Source organism: Erythrolamprus reginae, chromosome 2, assembly GCF_031021105.1.
Source record: "Erythrolamprus reginae isolate rEryReg1 chromosome 2, rEryReg1.hap1, whole genome shotgun sequence".
Lineage (NCBI taxonomy): Eukaryota > Metazoa > Chordata > Lepidosauria > Squamata > Dipsadidae > Erythrolamprus > Erythrolamprus reginae.
In genome coordinates this window covers 271,586,662-271,610,226 of record NC_091951.1, presented here as the reverse complement: position 1 = coordinate 271,610,226, position 23,565 = coordinate 271,586,662, and the positions used below count along the sequence as shown (strand labels likewise).

General features: G+C 41.6%; 1 protein-coding gene across 1 annotated transcript; it reads left to right on the top strand.

Moving 5' to 3' along the window:
- Positions 1–440: 440 nt before the first annotated feature.
- On the top strand, positions 441–20,561 carry DMRT3 (doublesex and mab-3 related transcription factor 3). Its single transcript, XM_070742626.1, has 2 exons — positions 441–1,041; positions 19,396–20,561. Exons 1-2 carry the CDS (start codon positions 543–545, stop codon positions 20,358–20,360), a joined length of 1,464 nt encoding a protein of 487 aa, XP_070598727.1. The 5' UTR covers positions 441–542; the 3' UTR covers positions 20,361–20,561.
- Positions 20,562–23,565: the final 3,004 nt, after the last annotated feature.

Sequence of the window (23,565 nt, the reverse complement as noted above, 5' to 3'; positions counted from 1 at the left end):
AGGGACCCAGAGATGACGTACCCACTTCAATTCCTGGCCGAGGCCATTGATTCCTGCAACTTGCGTCCCGATCCAGAAGGTGACAAACGCCAGCGACCCTATAACATTTCGGGGCTTTTCATCTACAGGCCCGCAGGAGCCTGGAGACTCCTCCCGTCCCCGCTGGAAGAAGCGCTTTCTCCCCCCCCCCTCCAGCTTTATGGGAAGAACCGTCCTCGGCGAGGAGGAAAGCGGCGCGGCGGGCGAGTCCACCTGTATCCAGAAAAAGGGGTGCGCGCGTGTGTATGTGTGAGGGAGGAGGCGGGGCAAGGGGCACTGGCGAAGGGAAAGCCAGAAGCGGAGGAGGGTGAGAAGGAGGAGGAGCCTCTTCCGAGGGGGCGGGGCAGCCCGGGCGGGCGAGGGGAGCCGCCAACCCCAACTTGCACTTGAGCTGAGGCGATTTCAGCGCCTGGTTCGGCGCCAATAGAGTGGGGAAAGCGTCGGCCGACGAGCCATGGCCCCGGCGCGGCTGAGGCGGTCCTGAGGGGCTCGAGGCGGTGGCCATGAACGGCTACGGCTCCCCGTACCTGTACATGGGCGGCCACCCGGTGGCTCAGCCGGCCCGGGCTCCCCTGCAGCGGACGCCCAAGTGCGCGCGGTGCCGCAACCACGGCGTGCTCTCCTGGCTGAAGGGCCACAAGCGCTACTGCCGCTTCAAGGACTGCACCTGCGAGAAGTGCATCCTCATCATCGAGCGGCAGCGCGTCATGGCCGCCCAGGTGGCGCTGCGCCGGCAGCAGGCCAACGAGAGCCTCGAGAGCCTCTTGCCCGACACGCTCCGCGCCCTGCCCGCCTCAGCCGCAGCCGCCTCAGCCGCTCCGACGCCCGCCTCGGCTACGCCGCCCGGCCACCCCGGAGCATCGCCCGCCGCCTCGGAGGGCCCGGCCGGCGCCTCGCACCGTCCCCCCGTGGAGTTGGCGTCCGCAGCCGCTGCCGCCGCGCTGAGGTGGGCTTCCGAGCAGCCCGCCGTCGTCCTCCCGCCGCCGCCGCTCGCCAAACCAGGTAGGGGCTGAGGTAGCGATAGCTTCGCTTCCTTGTATCTCGAAACAGAACCCTGACCCTGCGGTCGGTTTGCGGAACGTTGGAGCCACACGGACGGCAGCCTCGTTGGGATTTGGCACTGGGTCGCACGAGGCTCTCTTGAATGGGTGCTTTTCTTTCTTTTCCCCCAAAATAAAAATCCTTCTGTGTTTGTGTGCGTGCCTGCGTGTGTGTGTGTTGAGAGAGGGGGGGGAGGGAGGGAAGGAAATAAAAAGAAAGAGAGAAAGAGAGGGAAAGAGAAAAAGAGAATGAGAGAAAGAGGAAGAGGGAGGGAAAGAGAGAAAACGAGAAAGAAAGAGAAAAGAGAGAGAAAGAGGGAAAGAGAGAAAAAGAAAGAGGGGAGAGAAAGAGAGAAAGAGAAGGAGAGAAAGAGAGGAGAGAGAAAGAAAAAAAGAAAGAGAAAGGAAGAGAGAGGAAGAGGAAGAGAAAGAGGGGGAGACAGAGGGGGAGGGAGGGAGAGTGAAGGAGAGAGAGAGAAAGAGAAGAAGAGAGAGAAAGAGAGGAGAGAGAGAAAAAGAAAGAGAAAGGAAGAGAGAGGAAGAGAAAGAGAGAGAGATTTCGCCACCTGCCCAGGTGCAGTAGCAGTTGCACTGGACTCCGCTAGCATTCAGAGCCAGGGGGGCGAGCACGTGTCACCGTGTCACCGTCCCACCTTAGCAGCCCACCTCTGAAATCAGACTTATGTACCGCTTCATAGCGCTTTATCCACTAAGCGGTTTACAGAATCGGCCTATTGCCCCCAACAACCTGGGTCCTCATTTTACCCACCTCGGAAGGCTGGAAGGCTGAGTCAATCTTGACACGAGACGGGCGGAATTGCTGTGGGTGGACTCGATCCCTGGAGCGGAGCAAAGGAGAGCCGGGAAGTTTTTCTTCTAGGAGACGGTTGGGGTGTCCTAAAAAGGACTCGGGACGTCTTTTCAACCCCCAATTCCGGGGAGGGGCGGTGGAGAGCCGGGCGCTTTCCTACGGTGGGAGCGACTGCTGAGGTCCCAGGGAAAGGGCCAGAGAAAGCACCGGAGGGCCAGGAATAACGAGTAACGGATGGAAGCTGACCAAGGAGAGATTCAACCTGGAAATCGGGAGGAAGTTTCTGAAGGCGAGGGCGATCAACCGGTGCAACGTCTTGCCTGCGGAGGTTGTGAGCGCTCCGACACTTGAGACTTTCAAAAGGGGTTGGAGGGACGTTTGTCCGAAAGCGTATAGGGACTCCTGCTTGAGTAGGGGATTGGACTAGATGGCCTACAACTGAGAGAGAGGGGGGAGGGAGGGGGGGAGAGAGAGAGAAATAGAGAGAGAGGGAAAGAAAGAAAGAAAGAAAGAAAGAAAGAAAGAAAGAAAGAAAGAAAGCCAGGAAACCCGCGATGAGGCAGGGGAAAGGAAAGGCTTGGCGCCCGCAATCCATCAGTTCCAGGCCGGGATTGACGGTGAAGCACCTGCCCTGCAAGACGGGAAACTCCTGGAGGGCTCAGCACTTAGAGCTCGGGCAAAATAGTTGCCTCGATGCTCCTCCTTTCTCCGGTCCGGAAACAGACGAGGGGAAGGGGCGCAGGAACAAACAGCGAGGTGGTGGTGGGGATCAGCCTGGTCTTTTTTAGGACTTGGAGCTTGGAGGGCAGGGGACGGGGACAGAAGCGATTTTTTGCTCTCGTCTCGCTGGAGTTTTCCTTTGCCTCCCCAACTAACTTGGAGCGCAGTCTTCGAAGTGTGGAAGCCTTAGGAAGCCATAGCAATAGCAATAGCATTTAGACTTATATACCGCTTCACAGTGCTTTACAGCCCTCTAAGCGGTTTACAGAATCAGCATATTGCCCCCAACAATCTGGGTCCTCATTTTACCCATCTTGGACGGATGGAAAGCTGAGTCAACCTTGGGCCTACTGAGATTCGATCCGCCAAACTGCTGGCAGTTAGTGATCAGCAGAGGTAGCTTCTAACCACTGCACCGCCGAGGCTCGTCTCCCGCGGGCGCCGTAGTCTTCTCCTCCGCTCTCTTCGCTTCCCTGTGCGGGTGAAAGCAGCCCGAGGCCGGGACGGGTTCCCACTCGCGGAGGCCAAGCAGCCTGCCCACACGGACTTTGGTCCCTTTGAGGAGAGTCCAGCTCCCCCCACTCAACGCAGAGCCGGCGGAAGGTTGAGCGGGGAGCGAGCATCTCCTCTTCGGGCCGGAAAGGGTCTCTTGGAGGCACCCTTATAAGCGAGGCCCCGTCCTCTCCCCCCACGTCTGGGGGAAAGAAATGGGTGACGTCTGCATCCACCCGCAGCGATTAGCTCTGTTCCCCAACGGGATCGTCTCCGAGACTCAAGGCATCCTCTCCAGCGGAGCTTCTCGGCTGGCTTTCTCTCGGAAGACTTTAATCCCCTTCGGCGTTTCTTTCAGGGGCCGGCGTTTTCCACTAGAGAAAAGGAACAGATCCGCGCGTGGTTGTAGCAGGCTGTGGTGTCGATTGCTACAGGGTTTTTTTTTTAAAAAATGCAATACTTTTTTATTTTTAAAAAACTCCATATTCATACATTTATCAATGCATATACTGTACCTTAAAAACGTATCCATAACATACACTGCTCAAAAAATAAAGGGAACACTCAAATAACACATCCTAGATCTGAATGAATGAAATATTCCCATTGAATACTTTGTGCTGTACAAAGTTGAATGCGCACAACAGAAATTGATCGTCAATCAGTGTTGCTTCCTAAATGGACAGTTTGATTTCACAGACGTTTGATACTTGGAGTTATATTGTGTTGTTTAAGTGTTCCCTTTATTTTTTTTGAGCAGTGTACATAGTTACATAATTCTAGCTAATCTCTATTATTTTCCCATGGTACCTCTATCATATTAATAGGTTATCACACTATGTTCATGTTTCTCTTTCTCACTCCCCTCCTCCTCTCTCCATCCCTTCCATCTACCTTCCTTCCCTTCCCACCTTCCTGCTCTCTTCCTTCCTTCCTTCCTTCCTTCCTTCCTTCCTTCCTCTCTCCACCCCACCTCTACCTACTTCCTCTCTCCCCCTCTGAACCTTCCCTTGAGTGATTTAGGTTCTAATACATTTATATTAAACAAACTAATAACATATTACTAAATAATTATATTCTTTTGGTATATCTTCTCTTATAATATAGCAGAATCCATGCGTGGTTGTAGCAGGTTGTGATGAAGCAAAGATGGAATTGGAAAAAGTTGGTTTCAGAGTTGGCTTCCCAAAAGCTTTTTACCTGCCCGTGTGTGTGTGTGTATGGGGGTGGTGGTGGTGGTTTCTAGATGAAAAGCATTTTGAGGGGTTGGAATAAGAAGAATTAAAGCTCCTTTTTTGTACACTGGATGGTTTTGGCCTGGTTCACCTAACATCAGGCAAAGCCCTCATTTTGATTGCTTAGTTTTGACTTGGACTGGCTTGTGACACCAACCAATTTAAGATAGCTTGTGGCTTAGCTTAATCGTTCAAGCAGTGGAATTATTGTGGTGGTCCACAAGGTACACTAAAACAATTTGGGGCTTGGTGTAATGTGTGAACTGAGCCTTGGTGTTTCTAGTGGGCATGGAGGGGGGAAAAACAGCATTGCTATCTCAGGAGCCCTTAGTTTGTTGGATCACTGTCATCCAGACTTCTTCAGGATGTTCTTTGCGTCACTTTGCTTCTCTCAACCAGCAACCTCTTTTAAATTAAGGAAAGTAATTCAGGGTTTAATTTTTTAAAGGTACCGTATGTAGTTCCACTTGAGCACTGTCCAGTAAATCCTACTATAAAGCTGTTTATTATTCTGGTCAACGACCAATGTAGAGATATTCTATTTTATTTTCACTTCCCTCAGACTTTGGGATGACATTCAACCTTCTGAAGTACAGTACTTTCCACTGTCAAAGGTTGAAGGATTCGGAAATAGGAGTGTGGCTTTGCCAAGACAGGCCATAAGCCCTTCTTAATAGAATAGAATTCTTTATTAGCCAAGTGTGATTGGACACACAAGGAATTTGTCTTTGGTGCATATGCTCTCAATGTACATAAAGAAATAATAAAATATATTCATCAGGAATCATAAGATACAACACTTAGTGATAGTCATGGGATACTAATAAGCAATCAGATCATACTAGGAAGATACGAGCAACATGGTTATAGCCATAAGTGGAAAGAGAAGAGATAGGAAGGATGAAGAGGATGATGATGATGATGATGATGATGATGATAATAATAATAATAATAATAATAATAACACGAAATCCAGCATAGTGATCTCGTTTGCTGTGTTGAACTGACAATAATAGTAATAATAGTAATAATAATAGTAATAATAATAGTAATAATAGTAATAATAATAGTTATAACAATAGTTATAACAATAATAATAATAATAATAATAATAATAATAATAATAATAATACAATCTTAACAAATAATTTGGCAATTTTGTGGGGATTACTTGTTAAGAAGAGTGATGGCATTTGGGAAAAACTGTCCTTGTGTCTAGTTGTTCTGGTGTGCAGAGACCTACAGCATTGTTTTGATGGTAGCGGTTGAAACAATTGATGTCCAGGATGTGAGGGCTCTGTAGATATTTTCATAGCCCTCTTTTTAATTCATGCAGTATATGGGTCCTCAATGGAAGGCAGGTTGGTAGCAATTGTTTTTAAAAGGCTTTGCAACACCCCACTTTGTATTAAACACCAAGAGTGGTTCCTGACTTCTCTTTCTGGAACCCTTTTCCTAAATAGCTATGGAAACCATCTTTAAAAAGATTATTAGGAAGACGCCAAGTTTTCCCCATATCTGTTTTTCGTTTTTGTTTTTACTGGAGTCATCTTTGAGGTCACCTGTGAAAGGAAGCATAGAATGGAGGCCTTTTGAGAGGTTTAAAAGAAAACTTTACTCTGAAGCAAAGTATGCTTTGAAAATCTGCCTGAGAACAATATTCATGACTGCATTTCCTCTTTTATCAATCTCAAACTTGAAAGTTCCCTTAAAACTATCAGACAATAATAATCAGTCCCATTTAGCTGCATCATATCTGGAAAAATCAGAATGGAACCATTTCACAGATAGCGTTTATTAAAATCTTTTAAAAAACGATAGAAGATTTCTTCTCCCATTGCAGAAACGTGGTGGAAACAGAAAATCAGCCCGGACAATTTTTAAAAAGATCCATAGAAGTTAAAGTGTAAAAGAAACGGACATGTGCCAAGTCCTACTACATCCTGTGAGAAAGTCTGCTGGTAGATTTTAAAATTCCAAGGATTTTACATTTGGTCCCGCAATGGATTAGTAAACTTGTTTCCTACCTTAACAGCTCCTGCTGGTACCATATACAAGTAAGCCTTGATTTATGTAAACAGGAATTTGCTTATTTATTAAATGCACCATCATTACTTGAGTACAACACCAGAGGTTTTCTACAGTAGAAATTTCATCTAATTTCTTCTTATTTATCTCAATAATAATAATAATAATAATAATAATAATAATAATAATCATCATCATCATCATCATCATGAAAATAAAGATCTTCTTTTTGCTGACTAGAGTGTTATAAGAATATAGGAACCACAATGAATTTTCCAATGAAGTCATCCTTATGCTCACTTTTAATTGCAAAGCAATTCTAGTCCTTTTTCCTGCTGTCTTTCTAATGTGGATCCTGCCTCACCCATGTTTTCAGGAAAGCATAGGAGGCATATACAGTGCAATGCAAGAATCTAAGTTGCAACTTTATTCTCATGCTTTCCTGGGAGTGATGTTTGTTAATGTCAATGGGTCTTTTGAGTAGACACTGTGGAGCTGGTTTATATGGTGTAGGCAAGAAAAGACAAAAGAAATAGATGAAAGGAAAAAGCAGAATAAGGCTGTAATGAATTATTGCAATCATGAGGGTAGCCTCTTATTATTACACGTCTGAATTAATTATTGCATTTACTGTTTAATCCCTCGCTTCGTGCATTTAAATAAAGAAAAATGAAATTGAGCTCAGACTCTTATCAATGTAAACAAGGACTACAGTTTGAAAAAAGGTAAAAGAACAAGAGATAATAGAGAAATCAATAGTGAGCATTGAAACCATCCTTTTCTCTAGATAAAAGGGCTTTTGAGCTCAGGCCAGTAGAATGATCTATGAATGTTGTAATATTGTAGTTTTAAAATTGTATTCTACTACTGTATTGTATTGTTATTTTTATTGTTGTGTGCTGCCCTGAGTCCACTACGAGAAGGGCGGCCTATAAATTAAATTAAATTAAAATAATAAAATAAAATAAAATAATGGCAATGAGAAAGTGTTAGATCCCCAAAGTTTTTCCAGCAGTAGGAAAACACCAGGCAGCCTTAGAATGGGATCCTAGTTCAGGGGAGTAATTTGATTTTTAATGGGGGCAGTTGGAACCTTGTTTAAACCAACTTAATGGTCTTTTAAAGTTTCCTCCACATGAGTAGGAGTTCACTTTTTAAATAGTAAGACTTATTTGTCATGGGGGGGGGGCATGAGGATTTTAGAGATGCTTAGGTGGGGCATGGGCAAAAAAAAAAGGTTGGGAACCACTGGAATAGGCCCTACCGGGTCTACAAGAAGGACACACACTTCATTTAGTGCTACCACCCCAAACTCTCAGTGTCCACCTGGAGGGTTTTTTTTTCTGACTCCACATCAACTTCTTTTGCTGACTTAGGAAACCCACCCTTAGTCCAGATGGGAATCACGCTTTTGTAAGGCGTTTGTTTGTTTGTTGGGAGTAAAAGTAACAGGGAGAGGGTGGGCTGTAAAAGCGCCCAACCAATTCGTTCCGCAAGGCCACTGCTAGGTCTACTGACTGCGGAGGAAGGAAAAACCCCTCCCAAACCCCAAAATTTAAATCGTACTATGGTTGATTTTTCAAGAAAGCAGTAGGTCAAGACTGCTATCAGAAGGCGGGCTGCTTTTTCCAAATCCCACTTCCATTATTTTGGGCACCTGTCAAAGACGCAGGGTTCTTTCCAGAGATTTTCGTCTGCGCTCTCCAAAGACAACCCAGCGATGGAGAAGAGACCCCGGCTGGATTTACCCAAAGTCCGATCCTATTAACCAAGTAATGGATAAACGACGGTGGGTTCACTCGGTGCTAACCCCCAGGTGCCGGTCTGCAAAGCGAGACCGCGCAAAGGCTGCGTCTGAGCCGCCGGTGCAACCGAGTCCTGCCCTGTTTTTTGTTTGGCGAGGCCCCCAAGCAACCCGACCGACCGACTCCCAAGCCATAGAAGTAGCCAGGCACGGAGCTCAACCTCCTTCCTTTGCCTGGAGGCCACCGTTGAATAGAAGCTGGAACTTGAGTGGAGGCAAAGATTCCGTTCCCAGGTTCCTCAGACAAAGCCAGGCTGGGAATGCTGAATTTGGAGTCGCAGCTGAAAGAGGCCGTGATGGGACGGGACTGGTGTCACGCGTTTGCCGAGTGTAAGCGACCTTCCTCAAGGTGTTTGTTGGCTTCTGGTGTAAACTCGGAGCTGAGGCACCCCTTTGGCCAGCAGCCTCCCCAAAGAAGAGAAGAGAAGAGCGTTTTTTAAATTGGCCAAGTGTCATTGGACACACAAGGAATTTGTCATGGCACATATGCTCTCAGTGTACATAAAAGATATTATTTTACTGAAAGAGTAGTAGATGCTTGGAACAAACTTCCAGCAGAGGTGGTTGGTAACTGAATTTAAATATGCCTGGGATAAACATATATCCACCCTAAGATAAAATACAGGAAATAGTACAAAGGCAGACTAGATGGACCTGTCCATGAGGTCTTTTTCTGCCGTCAATCTTCTAAGTTTCTATGTTCTTAAAGATAAATTCGTCAAGAATAATAAGGTACACAACACTTAAGCCCCGAGTCCTCGGAAAGGGGCGGCATACAAATCTAATATATTATTATTATTATTATTATTATTATTATTATTATTATTATTATTGATAGTCTGGGTACATATAAGCAACCCAATCATATTAGGAACCAGTCAATATAAATTGTAAGGATACAAGCAACAAAGTTACAGTCATACAATCGTTTGTGGTAGGAGATGGGTGATGGGAATGATGAGAAGATTAATAGTAGTGAAGACTTAGGAAATAGTTTGATTAGGAAAGTCCTCTGATTGAGGTCCTTTCTACGCAAGGACAAGGTAAGCCGTTGGTGGCTACATTCACGCCTGTCTTTGAATCGGCCGTGTTTTCACAACACACTGACCTGCAAAATAGCGAACTGCTCTTAATTTATTGGCCATTACATGAATAAACATTCTCGATTCCGGGACGCGGTTAAACCACAGTTAAGGAAAGCAGGGCTCAGTCATGAGTGAACCAAGTTAGAGGTTCTACTTAGGTGTAAATCCACATAGAGCTACAGGCTCGCCGCCGAGTCGCTGGCGACCCGTTCCGATTTTCTACAGGTGGATCTACGCCGCGCTCTGGCCTAGGTGACTTGCCAACCGAATTGTTACATTTTACACAACATGCTACATTTGTTCAGAGCTGGGCGGAACACTTTTGGTGAGTTTATTGAGTTCAACGAATAGATTAATTAACTGACCAGGTTAAACATCGTGCGCAAAGATGTTTACTCTTTACTTACTGGCGCGTGCGTTTTGGAGGGCTGCGGATTAAAACGATTAAAACTTGTGACCCCGAGCCGCACGCCGCTTCCCCCTCGCACCATGCCGAAACCTTTTCTCCGCCTCAAATCTCCCTGCAAGCCGTTACTGTAGTTAATTTTGTAGAACGATTAAGGTAGGGAAAGAAGAATAAAAGTAGATAGACTTTCTCTTTCTCTCTGTCCCCTCTCCCCGTCTTTCATTTCCTTCCTTCCTTCCTTCCTTCCTCCCTTCCTTCCTTCCTTCCTCCCTTCCTTCCTTCCTTTCTCTTTCTCTCCCTCCCTCCCTCCCTCCTTCGTTCTCTCTCGCTCTCTCCTCGCTCTCCTTTTCTCTCTCGTAGGGGACAAAACGCGGAAACGCATTTCTTCAGATGGTACTCTAAAGGAGCGAGGGAATGTGCTAAATTAGCACATTTAGGCGGTCTGTGACAAAAAAAAAATTCCCAGCGCCTCCTCCTCCTGCCGAGAGGAGAAACGCGAAGCAGGAGCTCCCCCCGCGCCCGAACCTGTCCCGGGAATGTTGCTGCCCCTATTCCAAAAATTGAGCTGCGGGTCGGTCGTTTTTATTCATGAAAATCAAATCCCAAAAGACGATGTTCCCCGTAATTTGTGTGTGTGTGTGTGCAAATTCTATATTGCCTCGGAATATTTGTTCCGAGTCGGTCGGGTTCGATGTTGGGCTTCTGCGAAAACTAATTGTTTGGATTAGGAAGATTTGGACCCAACGCCTCCTTTTGTCGCTTTCCGGTCCTGTCCAGTCTGACATTCAGTCCCAGGGCTATGGATTGGTCTGCCGCGCCCCTCTGTCCGCTTAGTCAGATAAGCCAAGCAAACTGCACCTTAACCCTAAATAGTCACCATATATAGACTCTGGGGAATGATTCCCGCCAGGTTTCTTTTCTCTCCAACTCTGAACAGATCCCAACAATTGTAATTTCCACTCCCGCCCTTTCACAAATGATCGAATCCAGGCAAAACGGCTGTCTTTCAACTGGAACGTCTGTGCAAAATTTGAAATAAAATACTGGCGCATAGGAGGAGTCAAATTGTTAACTCAGAATCTGCGTCCACATCTGGTTGTTTCATTTATGCCTTCGGGTTTTCTCCCTTCTCCATCTTCTCAGTAAATACGGATTTAGGGAGGCCTTCAAATTAGCCAGTGTGGCATTCTGATTGCAGAAAATTTGACTTTTGGGGAAAAGATATAAAAATGATGTTCAGAGGTGACATATTGAGGGAATTCTCTTTCTTTCTTTCTTTCTTTCTTTCTTTCTTTCTTTCTTTCTTTCTTTCTTTCCTTCCTTCCTTCCTTCCTTCCTTCCTTCCTCTCTCCCCCTCTCTTGCTCCAGCGACTATGGCCCCTTTATAACCTGAGGACTTCAATCTCCAGATTCCTGAGCCAGACTCCTGGAAGTTAGTCCAGAGGCTGTAAAGTTGCCATACTTGCTACCCCTGGTTTGAAGTCTCCAATTAATCTTTTATAAAAAGTGTATGGTAAGCTCAGACTCCATTCTGAGCATAACAATAGGCAGAGGAGTGAGAAGGGACTGCAGTTCTGTGGGCCCTACCTGGGAACAGTCTCATAGGATTCAATAGACTGAATCCACCTGCACAGAACTGCTGCAGTTTCCTTTATTTTGATTAGGCTTCATCCTGAGCAAGCAAACAAGCCCGCTGCACATTTTGGAGAGTTTAAATTCTGTTGTAAATGTCCATAATTTGAAGGTGCATATTTACTTCAATAGACTTTGGTGGTTGTTGTTTTTTTCATTAAAATGGAAGAACTTGGATTTGACAATTGCACAATATCTGTTTGCACACAAATGAGCAAGACTTGGTCCTTGCCAGACTCTTCTGGATGTCAATTTTTCCCCATAAAACATGTCCTTGCTTTTTTGGGCAATATTGTGTATAGCATTCTGGTCATCTTCAGCTTCATATTGAAGCATCTTATAAAATGCCATCTTTTCCTACTGGAAATGGTTTTCCGTTCTTAGCTCCAAACCCTTCATTAAGGTTTTTAATATTTGCCATTCTTGTTATTTTTACTTTATGGGTGAGGAAATCTGGTTTTTGTTTATATTTCTGTTTGCATTTGCTGAGGGATGTTTTTTAATGAATTTAATGGAAAGAGGAATTTTAATTAATTTTAATTAATGGCAAACAGTGTTTGGGCAGTTATGAGTGTGTAGTGATTTTCCTCATCATTAAGGGAGATGCTGTAACTTAGGCAGTGAAGAAGATCCTGTCCTACTGCTGGAAGTTAAGAAGGAAGTAGTTTTGTAGTCTTAGAAGTGACATCCTTTTCCAGAAAAAAAAATGTAGCTAGCATTTCTCTTCTGGTTTTCCCTAGCTAAAATCAAGGGAAATAATATATTAGGAAACTTTCCAGGTGGTGATATATTGTTATATAATACTGTAATATATATATTATATAATACTGTGATTCTTAGCTGCATTTCTCTTAAAATAGGTCTCTGCCTTTCCCAGTAGACCTAAATGGGAAGAAAATCATTTGGACCAAATTGACAATTTAAAAACCTAGTTTATTTCTGCTCTTGTTTGATAGATATCAGTGGCCATATCAAAACAGTTGAAACCTTATCACTGTCCATGATGACCGTAGTACACAAAATGGATTACACAAAATACTTCAGTTCAAACCAAAACTTACTCAAAAAGAAAAGTATGTAACGTAATTCCCTTAGCATTTGGGTGAGTTATTTTTATTCCATTGATTTTATTGAATGGGTGAAGATTCCCTGACACAAGCCTTAAGAACAGAGAATCTTTAAGAGCAGAATCCCTAGAGTAGGAGTCCCCAAACCTTTTACACAGGGGGCCAGTTCACTGTCCCTCGGACTCTTGGAGGGCCGGACTATTAAAAAAATCTATGAACAAATCCCTATGCACACTGCACATACCTTATTTTAAAGTAAAAAAACAAAATGGGAACGTACTATTTAGAGGGGGGGAGTCTGAAATTCATATATGTTTATGTTTTGTTTTTAATTTTCTTTTGTTAACATCTGATTGGCTATACAAGGTTTTCTTGGCTTATAGAAAAATGTATAAAGAAAGAAGGAAGCACTTTGGCATAATGGCTAATAAGTTAGAAATATAATTGGTGTTGTACTTTTTTGAGGAGGGAATTTAATTAAAAGAAAATGAATGTAACTGGATGACAAAATTTGAAAAAAACTTTTGCAACTTTTTTGATGATTGATATTAGTTACTAACAAAATACCACATTTTATTCATGGAAAATTAGATGTGCTCCTGTCACTCACCCACGGGCCGGATAAATGGCCTCAGCGGACCGCATGCGACCCGCGGGCCGTAGTTTGGGGACCGCTGCCCTAGAGAATTAGAATTAGTAGAAAGTAATTAGTGAGATGACATAACATATTTGCTTCGATCAAAGCTTTACTAGCTGTCCCATGATATTTAGTTCCATGGAACATTTTTACTTTTTAAATTTATTTATTTAATTTGTCAAGCATGTATTAGATAACAGATCTAATACTGTTAGATCTGTATCTAGCAGTTTATACTCTAGGGATACATGGTTATTATTACATAAAATGAATATGAATAAAGGAGACATTAGGACGGGGATGGTAGGCATGTTGTGTGCTTATGCATGCTCCTTATTACAATTGCAGTGGTGAAAATTCATTCCCTAATCTTAGGAATAGTTAAGAGTTCTCCTTTTTTGATTCCAAGGAAGTCAATTACCAGTCTAATCATGCAGGATAATAATAATAATAATAATAATAATAATAATAATAATAACAACAACAACAACAACAATAACAATAACATTAGTAGTAGTAGTAGTAGTAGTAATATGACATTTATTTATAATGCCCTTTTAGCAAAGGGCATAAGAACAGCCGTATACAATTGATAAAGACAGACAGTTTTACAATTGATAAAGACTCTCCCCCCAATTATAACAGCAATTTAAAACGTAATAAATTAGTATAAAATAGGCATCCATATAATAAAAACAGCCCTTGGTCCAATCAACATTTGAGAGCCAAGGAGGATTGTTTCTAGTAGCTGATAGCCAGCTGGAGGCCAGCCTGTTGCCCTGGGAGAAATGTAAGCACATGTTGAAATCAATGAGATTTAAATGCTCAAAGCTTTGATAGCTACATATTTATGACGTATTTTTTTTCAGTTTCCTGCCAAGTTATCTCTGTCTGTACTCATCCTCAACTTACGGTGTTTTCTTTGCAAGATTGTCTCTCGTGCTGTGTTGCTTAACTCATTAGATGGTTCCCATGGTTTCCCTTAGTGGATACCTAAACATCGTGTGAGGTTGTGGTCTTAACATGTTGTGTGTGGGCAACATTCCTGGTTGAGAGAGGTTTGAGGGCTGCATTGATTTCTCCATCGCTGGAGGAAACAGGTTGCCTTGTCTGACTCTTCTTCAAAGCCTATAAATCTAAGGGGGGGGGGAAGGACACAAATTTTGCCCCACTGATGTATGGCCCTCCCAGTTTAAAAGATTACAGTGGTCACCAGAGGACGGTGTAAATCGAATCAGGTAGCAATAACTTTTGGAGTAGGTCAGGCTCAAGTAAAATGTTACCAGGCAACAGGCATTTTCTTTACCAAACACAATCAAAGCTCATTGATGAGAAATTCTTCCCTACCAGCTAGTCAGCACTTTTCTGCTTAACAGCTTAGAAGAAGGGAGGAGGACATCTGTCAAAGATCCCTTCATGCACCAGGGGGCTAGGCTGCTATTGCTGGTGCTGCTGGGTGATGGATGGTCCTTTTGCCCAGGCTCCAACTGGAGACCCAGCTTTTCCAAGTTCTTTCATGTGTTTTGCAAGAATTTCTGAGTTGGTTGAGAAACCATGCTAAACCACGGCAGGCCTAAGTGTGGCTTGTTGAATAAACTACAATAGGCTGGATTTACAGAATTTATTATTTATTTATTTATTTATTAGATTTGTATGCCGCCCCTCTCCGCAGACTCGGGGCGGCTAACAACAGTAAAAAGACAATATAAACAAATCTAATATTAAAAGTAATTTTAAAAACCCCAATTTAAGGAACCAATCATACATACAGACATACCATGCATAAATTTTATAAGCCTAGGGGGAAGGGAATATCTCAATTCCCCCATGCCTAACGACAGAGGTGGGTTTTAAGGAGCTTACGAAAGGCAAGGAAGATGGGGGCAACTCTGATATCTGGGGGGAGTTGGTTCCAAAGGGTCGGGGCCGCCACAGAGAAGGCTCTTCCCCTGGGTCCCGCCAAACAACATTGTTTAGTCGGCGGGACCCGGAGAAGGCCAACTCTGTGGGACCTAACTGGTCGCTGGGATTCGTGCGGCAGAAGACGGTCTCGGAGATATTCTGATCTGATGCCATGAAGGATTTTATAGGTCATAACCAACACTTTGAATTGTGACCGGAAACCGATCGGCAACCAATGCAGCATGGATTATTATTATTATTATTATTATTATTATTATTATTATTATTTAGATTTGTATGCCGCCCCTCTCCGTAGACTTATAAATTATAATGGCTGGCTTCACATGACACATAAAGACAAAATCAAACAAACAACATACCGGTATATGTTTATATCAGGGTTGTCCAAGCTTGGAAAAATTTTAAAACCTGTGGATTTGGCTGGCTGTGGAATTCATAGACTCCATAGAATTCTTTAAAGTCCACAGGTGTTAAAGTTGCTCAGGCTGGATGTCCTGGTTTACACCACCTGTGTATCCATTCCACATAAGTGATCATTCTCAGAAGGAAAATAATTGTTGAGCCAAGTTATCTAAAACAGCAAATAAAGTCCTTGTTAATTTAAATAGATATAAATATTTAGCTTTATTCAAATGCTCATGTTGGAATGACTTATTGTATACAGTACATCGATTCGGGTAGCCTGTTTGAATGAAAAGGGATGATCTGGTTCTCTGTGGGAGACTGCTAGGGACATGGACTTAGCTTCAGGCTACTTCTGGGGATTTCAAGACACTAGATATGATCCACTTGTTTGGTTTTAGCAATGTAACATTAAAGCAGTTACACATGTGAATTAAAGGCATGTGTGGATCTAGCAGGTGAGATGGATTCTTAAAGGAGGAAAAAAGAGATAATATCTGAGATTTGGATCAATACTTAGGGTGCCTCACAATTGCAACATAGGCTTAACAATATAGGATGCAATTTGATAAATAGATCTGGAATTGTTGTTGAATTCTGTTGTTCAGAAAGCAAAATAATGCACAAATGTGAATATTTTCAAAGCAATGTTATTTGAATCTTGACACACAAAATTTCCACCTAAAAGATTTGGCATTTTAAAGCTGTAATAAAATATTTCTTCTTGAATTCCATTTGGGTTTGGTTCTATCTAGCGCAACGTGAACATTTATACACTCTACTGTAAAAAATTGGCAGATTCAGATGAAATATTTATTTTGTCTTGTTTACAAATGTGCTAATGAACAAGAATGCTTATTTTCTTTTCAAAAACTATTTTGGTTACAACCTCCTCTACTTATCTTTTTCCTCCCACTTTCTTTAAATAAATGAATGAAACAGTTATCTACAGTGATATCTTGTCTTACAAACTTAATTGGTTCCGGGACGAGGTTCTTAAGGTGAAAAGTTTGTAAGGTGAAACAATGTTTCTCATAGGAATCAATGGAAAAGCAATTAATGTGTGCAAGCCCCAAATTCACCCCTTTTGTCAGCCGAAGCGCCTGTTTTTGCGCTGCTGGGATTCCCCTGAGGCTCCCCTCCATGGGAAACCCCACATCCAGACTTCTGTGTTTTTGCGATGCTGCAGGGGAATCCCAGCAGCACAAAAACGGCACTTCACTGGCAACGAAAGTCCAGAGGTGGGGTTTCCCAGCGAAGGGAGCATCAGTGAAATCGCAGCATCGCAAAAACACAGAAGTCCAGAGGTGGGGTTTCCCATGGAGGGGAGCCTCAGGGGAATCCCAGCAGTGCAAAAACAGGTGTTTCGCTGGCAACAGAAGTCTGGAGGCGGGGCATCCCAGTGGCAGCGGTGGGTTTGTAAGGTGAAAATAGTTTGTAAGAAGAGGCAAAAAAATCTTAAACCCCGGGTTTGTATCTCAAAAAGTTTTTATGACGAGGCGTTTGTAAGACGAGGTATCACTGTATTTGTAATCATGATAGATATATTGAATCTCCAGATTACTTTTACATAAAATTATATTTTAAATGGCAACCTACTTGGAAGCACTCTTTAGAATATTTGGAATAAGTTGCCTATAGGTGAGGGAAAGGGGAATGGATATATTAACATTTTTAGAATTTACATGTAGTTAAGATTATGATATAAAGTGTAAAATCTATACTTATTCATGTAATAGATATGTGTCCTGTATACCTTGCTTGTTAGTTTCTGGGTTCTAATAGTTTTTGTGCCTGCCACAGGTGAGTGGAGCCTCAGCAAACCACATGATTCAGATCAAAAAAGGGCTGCCTACCCCAGACTAGTGTGCAGGGGTGGGCTACTGCCTGGACGGTGTGTGTGTGTGTGTGCAGTGGGGTAGCGAAAACGGAGCTCCACCCCAGAGCACCCAATTTGCACTGAAAGACGTTGAGAGAAAATGCAGGGCGTCCTGCCTAAGCCACGCCCACAGTGTGGTAGCAAAAATGTTGGTTGCCCTTCGCTGCTAGTGTGTAAAAACAAATGTATTTCAGGTAGCTCATACTTTTTTTGCACTATTTTCTTGCTTACTTTATTTTAGCAAGTCCAAGACTATAGGCTAAAATGTAGGAGTGTCTCGGAAAACGTGCTACAGGACATTTCATTCAACAGAACCCATTCATGGTGTCTGTGGTTTTCTCACAAAGAGGTGTGGCTTGGTGAACTTCGCAGAGAAATCAAATAAAGGCAAAGTTAAGGATTAGTATGTAATGTTAATTTACCTGGAGGATTTTTGTTTTGCTTTGTGATTTTATTTTGTTTTGTTTTGTTTTATATTTTATTTTATTATTATATTTTATTATATTTTTATTATATTTTTATTATAGTTTATGTTTTATTTTATAATATCTTACATTTTATTATTTTTTATTTTATTTTATTTATTTATTTATTCTTTGTCCAATATACAATACATATGGAAGAGAATAGACATTAAGTAATATACAGTATATGACGATAGAAAGTAAAAAGAAGAGAAGTAGATGGGAGGGAGAGAGTATATATGATATAAGAGATAAGGAGAGAATATATATATTTTTTATATATATATATATATATATATATATATATATATATATATAATATATATTCTCTCCTTATCTCTTATATCATATATATATATATATATATATATATATATATATATATATATATATATATATAGATATAGATAGATAGATAGATAGATAGATAGATATAGATATAGATATAGATATAGATATAGATATATTGATATTGATATAGATATATATAGATAAGGAGAGACTATATATGACATATGAGATAAGGAAAGACGATTGGACAGGGGACGATAGGCACATCAGTGCACTTATATACGCCCCTTATTATTTGCTAGCTGCCACCCAGTCATGTAAGTGAGGATAAAGGAAATTGCAAAGTAGTCAGGGAGATTTTTTTTTTTTAAAAACCCACTATTTCAAAATTAATCCTAGCAGATATATGTAAAGGCAATTTCCTTACAGTCTTGACAGAACTCTAACCTTTACTAATACCAATTTGGGGCTTATTAAATAATATATACACTTTTGAATATTTAAGTGTTCTTCATCAGACAAGTATTCTGGAAGGGAAAATCTTATTTTAGTGTCTTTTTCTTCTTCCTTCCCCTTTGGTGAACCATGATGAGGTTTTAGAAATGTAGAACAATTATTTTGGAAATTAATAAAGGTGGCAGCATACATGTTTTCCAGACAGGATGCTTCAAGGTGGCCTTTGACCTACGTTTTGACAACAGTAACCAAAGTTTTAAGATTCTCTTTAGAATTTAGTGATGGATGATAGAATATTTTATCATAGCAATGCAATGGACCCACAAATAAATAATACTTTTTTTTCTCAGTTGACTTTGACTAAAAGAAAAACTATAATTCTTTTGAAAACCATTTGGTGTTAATGAATCACAGAGTCTAGTCTAACTCGGTGTTTTTTAATAAATGAACTAAAATCTTCAATGATACACTTGGATTATTCTTAGTTATATAATTATATGAACATACAATATTGTAGTGGTGTAACAAGTAAGTGATCTACATGCTTCCCTTATTTTCATTTCCAATTTGTGACTATGGTCTGTGGCACAAGCAAAGCGTATCTAGAAAATAAATAAAAGGGCTGAAATAATTATAAATGGATTAAATGGGCCAATATTCTGTTATAAATCAACTCCTTTGTAATACTTGTAATCTATAACAAATTATTATTATTATTATTATTGTTATTGTTGTTATTATTATTATTATTATTATTTAGATTTGTATGCCGCCCCTCTCCGAAGACTCATTCTAGATTACAAGTATTAAAAAGGCATTGATTTATAACAGAATATTGGCCCATTTATAATCTATAACAGAATATTGGCCCATTTATAATTTATAATCTCAAGGATTGGGTGCTTGTAATACTTTAAAAATGTACCCAGAAATGACTATGTCTTTGTTCTCAATGGAATAACAAGGCTGCCCTCTGTTTTATAGACTTGGCAGAAGAGCGACTGGGTGACGTCAGTGGAGGAGACAGTACTGAGGCCTACAGCGACAAAGATACAGACCAAAGGAGTTCCCCAGAGGTGTCCAAGACCAAGAGCAGCTTCACTCCCGAGAGCCCTGAAATAGTTTCCGTTGACGAGGGTGGTTACGCAGTCCAGAAAAACAGCGGGAGTGCTGACAGCAGACCAGAGAGCCCTAAGTATCAACCGGAACAGAGCCATTTCTTGATTGAAGGCCCATCAGGGACAGTTTCTCTACCATTTGGCTTAAAAGCCAACCGGCCACCCCTTGAAGTGTTAAAGAAAATATTCCCTAACCAAAAGCCAACCGTGCTTGAATTAATCTTGAAAGGCTGCGGGGGAGACCTGGTGAGTGCTGTTGAGGTCCTCCTGTCAAGCAGATCTTCCCTAGCGGGAGGAGACAGAACATCTGCAGAATCAGAAGGCCTGATTTTGCCTTCAAATGGGCATCTCTTTGAACACACTCTGAGCTCCTATCCCATTTCATCTTCAAAATGGTCAGTCGGGTCTGCTTTCCGAGTCCCAGACACGCTGAGGTTTTCCACAGATACTAGTAATGTTGTACCGAATCCATTGGCTGTTCCGTTACAGCATCCCTTCCCACAACCTCCTCGGTATCCATTGATGTTGAGGAATACTTTGGCAAGAAACCAGTCCAGTCCATTCCTACCCAACGATGTTACATTGTGGAACACCATGACCCTTCAGCAGCAGTATCAGCTGAGGTCTCAATACGTCAGCCCCTTCTCTGCTAATTCCGCCACAGTCTTCCGAAGTTCTCCTGTCCTTCCCACGCGCCCATCAGAGGATCCTAGAATCTCACTTCAAGAGGATGGATGCCCAATTGTGGCAAAGCAACCCATTTATACGGAAGATGACTATGATGAAAGATCTGATTCCTCAGATTCTAGAATATTAAACACATCTTCGTGATATGATTATTTGCCATGATATTTTTCAGTGTGACAGAAATAGTGGACTTCAAACAAAAGAAATGGTGGGTCATATATTTACAGGAAAAAAAATGACTCTGCTTGTTACTATCTGTTAGCAATAAAGACATAATTTATTTTATTTCTTGCACTTCGATGAAAAATGCCAAATAGTTACTATTTCATGGCTTTAGTACTGAATGTTACTCCTGAAAAAAAAAATTAAATACACATGTAAGGAACTGGGGGGGGGGGATTGGATTGTAAAACATTTAAAGAAGAGCAAATATGTCTTATCTTTTATACCACTGGGAATGTTGATATTATCTTGAATGCAGTGTTCAACAAAAGGACTCCTCAGGATAAATAAGCAACTAAAAAGCAAATAATTAAATAGCAAGAGGACTAAGCAGTGACCTTGCTGACTTTATGACCATCACTGTCTTGGTGTTATACCCATGAGTCATAGGAAGACCAAGAATGAACTGCCCACATGTGGTTCCAGCTGAGATACTTTTTGGAGGCACCCTAAATCCCATGCTTTTCACATGGCTTGATGAAACAATGTTATAGCATCAATGTAAAGTAAATAACAGCTGTAAGTTGCATGAAAACTGTATTGTGGAAAAAAAATGAACACATTAATTAAAATTGTCAGGTTAATGTAGCATGCTAAGGACTCTGGGGGGAAAAATAAACTCTATGCTGATCTTGATTTTTTAATCTGTCATTTATATTTGGAGAAAGTCAGCTGGGCTTTATAGATTTGTTGTCCTAAGTGGAATTTTAGGTTCTCTTGCTTTGAACATGAGGTGTAAATATAACTGATGAGGGTAAGTAACGTTTGAGACATATAATCTAATATTATAGGCAGAGGAACTATATTTACATTAGAAATACTGTTTACATTATTTACATTAGAAATACAAATACAAATACAAATACATTAGAAATACAAATGCAGTCACATATGTTGGTGATAGAGTTATTGTTTTGGGGCTTTCCAAGAACTGTTACTTTTTTCGCTTCTCTAAATTCATTGCATCGTTGAGGGAATTGCTTGAATTATTATTATTATTATTATTATTATTATTAATTAGATTTGTATGCCGCCCCTCTCCGGAGACTCGGGGCGGCTCACAACAATGATATAAACAATACATAATGACAAATCTAATAATTAGAATCTAAAATAACAATAGTACATTTAAAAGAATTATTATTATTATTATTATTATTATTATTATTATTATTATTATTATTTATTGGATTTGTATGCCGCCCCTCTCCGGAGACTCGGGGTGGCTAACAGCAATAATAAGACAGCGTACAATAATGATCCAATACTAAAAACGATTAAAAACCCATTAATATAAAAAACCAAACATACATACAGACATACCATGTATAAAAATTGTAAAGGCCTAGAGGGGAAGATTATCTCAATTCCCCCATGCCTGGCGGCAGAGGTGGGTTTTAAGTAGCTTACGAAAGGCAAGGAGGGTGGGGGCAATTCTAATTTCTGGGGGGAGTTGGTTCCAGAGGGCCGGGGCCGCCACAGAGAAGGCTCTTCCCCTGGGTTCCGCCAAGTGGCATTGTTTAGTTGATGGACGCGGAGAAGACCCACTCTGTGGGACCTAACTGGTCGCTGGGATTCGTGCAGCAGAAGGCGGTCCCTGAGATAATCTGGTCCGGTGCCTTGAAGGGCTTTATAGGTCATAACCAACACTTTGAATTGTGACCGGAAACTGATCGGCAACCAATGCAGACTGCGGAGTGTTGATGTAACATGGGCATATTTGGGAAAACCCATGATTGCTCTCGCAGCTGCATTCTGCACGATCTGAAGTTTCCGAACACTTTTCAAAGATAGCCCCATGTAGAGAGCGTTACAGTAGTCGAGCCTCGAGGTGATGAGGGCATGAGTGACTGTGAGCAGTGACTCCCGGTCCAAATTATCTTATTTCCTTGGAAAAAATTGTTTGAAACTGTCCCGATTCTTATGTAGGAGTCTCCTATGAAGATGTAAAAAGAATATGGCCAAATGGTAAGTTTGGGAGGAGGTAAAATCAGGAAGTTGCTGCATGTGATGAAACAATGCCTACATTTATAACGTGCCATTTATCTTCTTTTATTTTTCAGCTAAGGGACACCCTACCTGACATCTAGCTGATGAGAAGCAGGTAGCTTTATAGAGAAGAAAGGATTCAAGGGAGGAAAAAAGAAACATTGAAATTATGAATACAATTTTTTGCAGGAGGTATATAGGCTAGTGATGCACAAAAGAAAAGTAATTTTAGTAATTTTAAGTCTGTGACAGAAACTATTTAAGGGCATCTACTGCTCAAAAATATGAGAATCCCGGGATCTGTAGTTTGTTTGTTTGTTTGTTTGTTTGTTTGTTTGTTTGTTTGTTCGTTCGTTCGTTTGTTCGTTCGTTCGGTCATTCATTCATTCATTCATTTATTCATTCATTTATTTATTAGATTTGTATGCCGCCCCCTCTCCGTAGACTCGGGGCGGCTAACAACAGTAAAAAGACAATATGAACAGATCTAACATTAAAAGTAATGTAAAAAACCCCCAATTTAAGAAACCAATCATACATACAGACATACCATGCATAAAATTTATAAGCCTAGGGGGAAGGGAATATCTCAATTCCCCCATGCCTGACGACAGAGGGGGGTTTTAAGGAGATTACGAAAGGCAAGGAGGGTGGGGGCAATTCTGATATCTGGGGGGAGTTGGTTCCAGAGGGTCGGGGCCGCCACAGAGAAGGCTCCCCTGGGTCCTGCCAAACGACATTGTTTAGTCAAAGGGACCCGGAGAAGGCCAACTCTGTGGGACCTAACTAGAAGTCACCAGATTTGGGAAGGATAGTTTATTACATTAAAAGTTTATAATGTCCCTACATGATTATGAATTGGAAATGGAAATCCATCAATATTTCTATAATGGGCACTGTATTCTCTGGACCACACTTTCCGGATAAAAATAAGTGCAGTTCCTGTTAATGCTATCTACTATATTATTGTTGTGATCCAGGTATACATATAACCTTTTCTAGCATTAAAGTTGAAACAGTATGATTTATTTTCCATGGTTTTAACCTTGCAAATGGAATTGGCGTATAAATAAATGAAGGTGTGCCACCAGCCCTAGTTAATGTCTGCATGGAAATTGCTGAAAATTTGGTTTGCTCT